Raw genomic sequence first — 9,045 nt, forward strand, 5'->3', positions numbered from 1 at the left:
CCAAAGTAGCAAACTTGCATCAACACACTTTTACAGTTTGTCTTTATCTCTAACCGTTGTCAAGCTACCTTTTCAAATCGAGATATAAAAAAATATTGAGAAACATTCTGCCGCCCAAAGGGGTAAAAATGCAATAGTTTATAACGAGTCAAAAAATATATACAAACTAATTATATTAGTAAATCTTTCAAAAACAGTAAGCGTTTGTACATTTGCAAATTTACATTTTTGAAAATGATTTTTTTGCAAGAAATAGTGTAGGATAATGTAAATAATATTCTTGAATGTTCTTTTTTTCTTTTCTTTTCTTTTCTAGCCTAATTATAATGATCGAAAAAGAGCAATAAAGCAGGGGTTAAAATAAATATACAAGGATTCAAATAAATAGTAGGAAAGGGACAAGTATAACGAATATTTTGACCGATAAAGGATAACAGCGTTAAACGATCTGCATTTCTTTAATTGTGTTGCGTGCAGCGCTGGTGGGGGCAGCACTTGAAGGCACCACCAGTGGCGCTCACATACACACTGGCTACTGAGTCGTCCATTGTTGCTCGGCTCCATCCCAGCTGTACCGCGCAGGCCCGAAGTAGCGCAGCCGCTCTGAGGTTCGTACCCTACCGCGCAATCTCCATTTATTTCTTCCCCGGCGCAGCCGCATCGCGAACCCGGTAGCGTTTGTTGGTCGAGCGATGCTAGTGTCGAGATGTTGATCGCCGGCGTGACTCGAAAGCTTTGCGAATCGGGCTTTTTCTTACGCGGTTTTTTTTCGGTGCAAGGAAAGAAAAGCTCAAAGACGAGAATAGCAGTTGATAGGCCGCTGCTAGCTTATAGCATCGGTTTAATGCCATTATTATTGCGCGGGATTGATGCAAACATCGCTCTAGTGCCAGGATAGCTTTTTTTTAATTTTTTTTTCCAGCGAGCACACATCATTGTGCTTGTTTAATAACAATGTTATTACGACGCGTGCTGCTTTTATTAATTTACACGTACTGAGTATGTGAAGTCAAATAGTTAGCACGCTAGGCGGTAAGCTATATGTAGGAAAGGGCTAGCGTGGTTAGCTGTAGCTCCATCAAGGAGATAAAAAAAACTGCATCGACAGTAGGCTGTGGGGCCAAAATTGCTTCTGTTTTGGAGTTCCATGATCACTGTATAGGGTCGGGAAATAAATCTTTAAAAAAAGAGCCGAATAATGAACATATTTTTGTGCCTACAAGTTCGTCTAAACCAGAAGTGTCCAAACTTTCAGAAAAATCGAAGGATGCAAAGGCTACTTTTATTTATTTATTTTTATTTTATCCTCCTTTTATGTTGTCAAACTGCCCCCTATTAATGTTACAGTATAACATATAACATGTGGTAAAAATAGCATTTATACACATTATTGTCAGTGCATTTAAATATTTCCCACATTTGTCTGAATTAAGCTTAACACGACTCAAAACGACCCAAAAATATTACTGCTCTTCCCGAGGAAAAATGAAGGAAACATAATGTATTATTAGGAGTATACACATGCACGTAAACACAAAATGTTTCTGACATTTTGCACAAATGAACACACCCCTGGGCCAAATCAACCCAGAGAAAATATTACTGTACTGAGAAATGAACATAACACACTGGTTTAAACAAAGTACTGTATTGAATTTGGATTCCATGCATTTCTGCCACGTTTGGATTAACTAAACACACCCCTGGTAAAAGTGACTCTGCTGTGTCTTGCTGACAAACAAAAGGGTTAATTTAGAAAGCACACCAAAATAATTTGCATATGGTTAATGCTGTAATTACATCATTTTTGAAAGATTGGACATACGTATCATTCTATATCTAATAGTTTAGATATCAGCCCTTACAATCAACAGAAGCTAAATCCCATCTCTGCATTCAGAACAGAATTATACACCTGATGTAAGATCACAATTTTTTAAGCAGTTTCTTTGGAACCATTCATATGATATTTTCACATTTTGGAAGTGTGGGGAAGAAATATGTTAATTTTAGGATATGCCATTCAAAATAGCCCGAAGGCTGCAAGTTTTGACACTCCTGGTCTAAATTGTTCAATTTGATCTAAGTTTTGATCATTTTCAGTTTTTTTCCCCCAAATTGTCTTCCCCTTAAATTGTCTTCCACATTTTGTCCCAAACATGATTTGTCATTAGCGATATTTGAAGATTTTTTTTTTTTTTTTGGAGGGGTGGGCACAGGTGGCCCATCACTATGTCAAATACCAAATATCAGTAAAAATTTAAGTGAGAGTAAAATTTGACTAAAAAGTTTTGTTAAATCAGAACACTTAGAACATTTATCATGACCAAAGCTGACATTTTTGTTGAAGATGCACAGCAAGCATTTCAAAGTCAAAGTCAAGTTTATTGTCAATTTCTTCACATGTGCTTAACATACAAAGGAATCGAAATTGCATTTCTCACTATCCTCTGCGTTTATATGTGCAATATCAAAGTGCAGGTGCGCAAGATGAGACAATCCTAAAAACTAAATTCTTATCTATAGTAATGTAATGTGCAGTATGTTAGATCTACTTTGCCTAGTGTTGCTAAACTAAAAACTAAATACAAAAACCAGGTATGGCAAGAGTATCCCAAGACAAGACATAAGTAGCAGCATATGACAAGACAATCCAACAGTACGAGACAAAGCAGGACAACTCTGGCTGTGGTTGTCCCAGTTGTGTGCATTTGAGGTAGTTGTTATAGTTCTAAGTGTAATCGCTAGTGCAATAGAAGTATAATTATAAATAAATATGGCAGCAGCAAGTCTGTGCAAATTTTGCAAGTGCATGAGCAAAGTTTGATTTTTTTTGGGGGGGGGGGGGGGGGTCGAATAACCTAAAGTTCGTCTGCCAGCTAGGTGTTTCTTCTGGCTGGGGCTGAGTGTGGGAGGGGGGAGGGGAGAAGGGGAGAGAGAGAGAGAGAGTTCAGCAGTTTCACGGGTGGGAGGGGAGAGAGTTCAGCAGTCTCACGGCCTGATGGATAAAGCTGTTCCTGAGTCTGGGGGTGCGCGAGCGGAGGCTCCTGTACCTTTTTCAGGAGGGCAGGAGGCTGAACAGACTGTGTGCAGGGTGACTTGTATCGGTGACAAATGTGATGGCTTTGCGGCTGAGGTGGATGGTGTACAGGTCTTGCAGGGAGCGGAGTGGAGCACCAATAATCCTCTCAGCTGTCCTCACGATGCGTTGTAGAGCCTTCCTGTTGTATTCAGTGCAGCTCCCGCCCCACACGGTGATGCAGCTGGTGAGGATGCTTTCGATGGTTCCTCTGTAAGAATGTGGTCATGATGGGTGGCACCGCATTGCCCGCTTCAGTTTGCGCAGGAAGTAGAGACGCCGCTGTGCTTTCTTGGCCAGAGATGCAGTGTTGGTGGTCCGGGAGAGGTCATCGCTGGTGTGCACCCCCAGGAACTTGGTGCTGCTCACCCTCTCCACTGCAGCACCGTCGATGGTCAGTGGGGGTGTTGGGTGTGGCCTCTCTGGAAGCTGACGACCATCTCTTTGGTCTTGCTGATGTTTAGCAGGAGGTTGTTGTCTTTGCACCATCTGGTCAGAAGTTCCACTTCTTTCCTGTAGTGGGTCTCGTCGCCGTTGGAGATGAGGCCCACCAGTGTTGTGTCATCAGCAAACTTCAGGAGGTGGTTGGAGCTGTGGGTTGCTGTGCAGTCAAGTGTATATAGGGTGAAGAGGAGGGGCCTGAGCAGACAGCCTTGTGGGGCCCCCGTGCTCAGGGTGATCCTGCCTGAGATGTTGTTGCAAACACGCACCACCTGAGGCCTCTGGCTGAGGAAATCCAGCAGCCAGTTGCAGAGTGAGGTGCTGAGGCCCAGTTTGTCCAGTTTGCAGGTGAGTTGTTGTGGTATTATGGTGTTGAACGCTGAGCTGAAGTCTATGAACAGCATTCTCACATATGAGTCTTTCTTGTCCAGGTGGGTGAGTACCGGGTGGAGGGCAGAGCAGATTGCGTCGTCTGTGGATCACTTTGCCCTGTAGGCGAACTGATACGGGTCCAGGCTGGGGGGCAGGATGGATTTTATGTGTGACAGGACTAGTCGTTCAAAGCACTCCATGATGATGGGTGTCAGTGCCACCGGACGATAGTCGTTGAAGCAGGATGGGGAGGATTTCTTTGGCAGATATGATGGTGGCAGCTTTGAAGTCTGATGGCACAATGGCTTGCCTCAGGAAGGTGTTGAAGATGTCTGTAAAAACATCTTCCAGCTCCTCTGCACAGTCTTTTAGCACCCTGCCAGGGATGTTGTCTGGACCTGCTGCTTTCCGGGTGTTGATGGCAGAGAGTGTCCTCCTCACGCTGGCAGCAGACAGGCACAGAGGCTGGTCGTGCGAAGGTGGTGGTGTTTTCTGTGGGCGGGTGGTGTTCTGGTCCTCAAAGCGTGCAAAGAAACTGTTTAGGTTGTTGAGCAGAGTGAAGTCGCTCTCGCATCTTTGTGGTGCAGGTTTGTAGACTGTGATAGCCTGAATGCCCTGCCCATAGGCTGTATGCATTCTTGCTGTCCTTGAAGTGAGAAGTTATCTTGTTTATTCTTGTGTATTCTTGTTTGGCTTTCCTGATGCCACGGGACAGGTTGGCTCTCGCTGTTCTCAGGGCTGATTTCTCCCCAGATTTGAAGGCCTTGTCTCTGGCCCTCAACAGCCTGTGGACGTCTCCTGTTAGCCATGGCTTCTGGTTGGCCCGTGTGGTGGTCCTCCTGATGTGGGTCACATCGTCCATGCACTTGGTGATGTAGGAGGTCACTGTGTCTGTGTACTCCTCAATATCTGTGATGCCATTGTAGGTGGCTGCTTCCTTAAAAATGTCCCAGTCTGTTAACTCAAAGCAGTCCTTGTAGGGCTGAGGTCGCCTCCTGTGGCCACACCCTTACTTCTTTCAGTGCAGGTTTGATGAATTTCACTCTTGGTCTGTATGCAGGCATTAGCATGATAGTGAGGTGGTCAGAGGCACCAATGTGGGGGAGGGGGGTGGCTTTGTTTCGAATTTTGTTTGAGAACATGAAGGTGAATACAAAACATTTAAGTGCCTCTTATTAATGCCAATTGACATATCTGAAAGGGTTTAGCATTCATATGTTTTTTTTTTTTCAGCATATTTGCTACAATTGATCCTTTTGGATAAATTCTGTTTAAAATTATGAGAAGTCCTAAACTTGAACAGACGTTACCTAGAGAACACTAACTGGCCCATGCCAAGATCTGTGGGTTGAGTTTAATAAAATACTTACTCTTGCATATAACAGCAATTTGTTCACCCCAGCCGTTGTACCCCGGACCCAGCTGTGTAGACCTAGGCGTCGATCATGGAGGATCACGCCGCCCACCAGACAGAACACATTACTACCATCGAGGCCAGCGCTGTCAGTCAACAGGTTTTGCATGAAAAAAAATAGACATAAAAGGTTCAACAGGTAAATGAATCAAATGTTTTATAGGTGCATGTGACCACGTTCACCGACACGTCCATGATGAGCGCAGACGAAGACTCCACTTCCTCGCCGGATGACGATCCCTACGACGACACGGATATCCTCAACTCGGCTGGCAACGACGAGGTCACCGCCCATCTGGCCGCCGCAGGTTGGATGAAAGTGTTAAAAATTTTGAAATGACAGGAACTTTTGATTGTAATGTAACTCATTGGTCCCCAACCCCCGGTCCGCGGACCGGTACCAGTCCGTGGATCAACTGGTACCGGGGGCGTGTGGGCTGCACCTGAAATAATGTTTTGGAGATGATCTAGTTTAATGGTACACGCACGCCGAACGCGAATGAGGCGAAAAAGCGGAGCATTTTGTATCGTAGTCAATGGAGTTCGCGTGATTGGGCGCGAATGCACGTCGGGTGACGCGATGGATGCGAATGGAGCGACGCAAATGGCCGCGGGCGGTCACAGGAAGCAAAATTTCTCCTTTCGCTTAAAGTTTTTTTTTTTCCTACTTGTTCCGCGTTTCGCGGCGCCACAGCCAATCAACTTCGGGAACATTCAACGGCTCACGCAGGGGGCAGGAATGAATAATTGCGGCCGCTTTGCGTTCACCAGGAGCGATCCAACATGGCCTGCTGAGCTTTCAATACAAAACCCAGCCAAGCAAGAGCACTCACCTGGCTTGTAGAAAGGCTGAAGCGAGAACTTTGGACAACTGGTATATGCAGCGTTTGCTTCACTTAACAGCTGTTGAACCGTAGTTACTGTGCTAAGCTAACGATCGCGCAGCATTGTCAGCACAATATTTAGCACGGTCACGGCCACTTGGTTGTGACATTAAAAGTTTTATTTTTTGGCAGGCGAGTATTGCCGCAAAGAATAAAGGTGCTGTCGGTCAAAATATTGGCTCTGTCACATCCCAGAAAAGTGAAAGTTCTCAGCAATGCTCTTCTTTCCGGATCTACCGTAAAGTGCACAGCAAGCTCGCTCCACTCCCCTCCCCTCTCCTCCCCTCTCCTCTCCTTGCCTGACAAAAAAAGTGGACAAAAAGTACAACAGCGACAGAAAGCCCCGCGAATGAGCGTAGCGATTCGGCGTTCGGTGTGCACGTTGCATAACAATTCATACATTTGTGATGTGTTTATTAGAGCAGCCGCCACACCCCCCCCCCCCCCCCCGGTCCTCAATATAAATCTTAAGGCGATGACCGGTCCGCGGTGATCAGAAGGTTGGGGACCACTGATCTAACTGGTCCATTTCAATGACCACCACAGGAAATTGATGTAATGTTTGAGAGTCCTCACGAGGTGGAGCTGTTGCATTATTCCATTGCCATTTACGGCCATTTGAATTTCCTCTACTTTCTGTACAGCCTTAGGACAATTCCAAACTCCACTTGTCAATTTATTCCAGGTCCCGTCGGCATGGCTGCAGCGGCCGCTGTGGCGACGGGTAAGAAAAGGAAAAGGCCCCACATCTTTGAATCCAACCCGTCCATCCGGAAAAGACAGCAGACTCGTCTCCTCAGGTTAGCTGTCGACAGAGAAAGTGAGTTAATCATGTTTCAAGAAGTAAGTGAGAGGTTTGTCGACAGGAAGCTGAGGGCCACCCTGGATGAGTACACCACCCGTGTGGGCCAGCAGGCCATCGTGCTGTGCGTCACCCCCAACAAACCCAACCCAGTTTTTAAAGTCTTTGGCGCTGCTCCTTTGGAGAATGTGGTGAGTGTACATGTCGTATGACTTGAAAAAAATAGTAGGTGGAAAAAAAAAATCAAACAAACACAAATATAGCTCAAAAGGGTTCAACTCTGAATTAGTTTGACCTAACATTTGGAGTAATTCGGCTCCCCAAAAATTCGGTTAACAACACTTTCTGTGTTGTTTTCCACATACAGTAACAACATAACATGATGCCCAAAATATTGAGTAATCATGTACTGCATAATTAGAAACAATTATCAAGTTGGCTCAATTACCAAATCTTGGCTCAGTTTAATGCAGCAAAAAATGGTCAGTTTGGCTCAACAACAACACAAAATAATGGTAATTATGCTGGTAAGATGGATCAGATGTCCAAGTAGTTGTGTTCCATCACCACTTGGGTCAGTTCGACCAAACCTTCTGGGTAGTATTCTACAAAACAACCCAAAAAAAAAGGGGTGGCGGGTCATTAAGTACAGAAAGTTTGGTCAAATTGACGCAAGTGGTTTTCCAAGTTTTCACCCAGCTATTTTTAAAGGATTGCCATTACACAAGTTTTCTGTGCTTGGTCCAGGTGAGGAAGTACAGGGTCATGATACTGGAGGACCTAGAAAACGCCCTGGCAGAGCACGCCCCCGCTGGTGGGGAGCTAGCATCGGAGCTGCCCCCCCTCACCATCGATGGCATCCCTGTCTCTGTGGATAAGATGACCCAGGTGAGGTTATTTGGCTTTTTCATTACCTAGAAGCCATAAGCATAAGACTAAAACAAAGAAAACTAGGTTGCTCACAGGTTGGACCACTTTGGGGTACTGCAAACATTTCTTTGACATGTGACCTGCATTTACTCGCTGAAACATTCAACCCTGAGCCAACAGAGGGCGCCAGTTGACAAAATCGCAGACAAACAATAACAAAACAATTCCTTCACGGTTAACCAGAACATTATATATATATATATATATATATATATATATATATATATATATATATATATATATATATATATATATATATATATAATTATATACAATTTATATATAATTAAATTATATATATATATATATATATATATATATATATATATATATATATATATATATATATATATATATATATATATATATATATATATAATTATATATATATATATAATTATATATATATATATAATTTTTTCAGTTCTCAACAGCCAAATGAGCGCAAGGTGGGTTCAGTAAGGGGCAAATAACTGACTACTTTGTTAATTTCACAACCAACCCAGGGGAGCTCATCGTTGTTTATGTGCCACTCCCTATCCTCCACCCTGTTGCCAGTGTGGGGCCCCTTTCGGGACTATCAATGGGTAAGCCTTGAGGGCAGGTGTGTTTTTCTTGCAAGAGGATGAGCTTAGCACCAGTAACCTGTTGCCTCACCCATCTTAAAAGGGAGTTGATTTAGTGCCACACGCTGGTTTCGATGTCTATGTGCGGTGCATCTGACACCTGCTGGTATCTAGACACCAGCAAAATTAAGAAAATATGACGTTTTTTCTTGGGGACTTAATTTCGGACATACCCAAATTTAGCTGGTGATGTCAAGGCAGGCAGACGCTGCAGCGATATAATCCCCTCGCGGCGAAGCTCCCATATTACCAGGACATTGAGGACATTGGCACTAAAGCGCAGCCCCAGTCTGCCAGGCTAGCTAGGGAAGTGATGACATGACGGCGGGCGGCTTAGCAGAGCGCATTCGTAGGCTCAACAATGCATGAATACATGAATATCTCTCTCTCTCTCTCTCTCTCTCTCTCTCTCTCTCTCTCTCTCTCTCTATATATATATATATATATATATATATATATATATATATATATATATATATATATATATATATATATAC

The 9,045-nt window shown here is 43.9% G+C and overlaps 1 protein-coding gene across 3 annotated transcripts in view; it reads left to right on the forward strand.

Annotated features, from left to right (window-relative positions):
- Positions 1 to 469: 469 nt before the first annotated feature.
- Positions 470 to 9,045, forward strand: part of nrf1 (nuclear respiratory factor 1) — a 21,582-nt gene continuing 13,006 nt past the window's right edge. The window contains exons 1-6 of one of the 3 annotated variants that reach the window (XM_088406256.1): positions 470 to 608; positions 5,295 to 5,394; positions 5,470 to 5,614; positions 6,876 to 6,990; positions 7,057 to 7,183; positions 7,740 to 7,880. In XM_088406256.1, coding sequence (XP_088262382.1) covers positions 5,338 to 5,394; positions 5,470 to 5,614; positions 6,876 to 6,990; positions 7,057 to 7,183; positions 7,740 to 7,880 — 585 coding nt within the window. In that variant the 5' untranslated portion in view covers positions 470 to 608; positions 5,295 to 5,337. Of the gene's footprint in view, positions 609 to 718; positions 2,717 to 3,509; positions 5,407 to 5,469; positions 5,615 to 6,875; positions 6,991 to 7,056; positions 7,184 to 7,739; positions 7,881 to 9,045 lie in introns of those variants that run through there. The other 2 variants (XM_088406257.1, XM_088406255.1) reach the window with 2 other exon arrangements.

This window comes from Hippichthys cyanospilos, chromosome 22, assembly GCF_059441005.1.
Source record: "Hippichthys cyanospilos isolate Australia breed blue-spotted pipefish chromosome 22, RoL_Hcya_1.0, whole genome shotgun sequence".
Taxonomy (NCBI): Eukaryota; Metazoa; Chordata; class Actinopteri; order Syngnathiformes; family Syngnathidae; genus Hippichthys; species Hippichthys cyanospilos.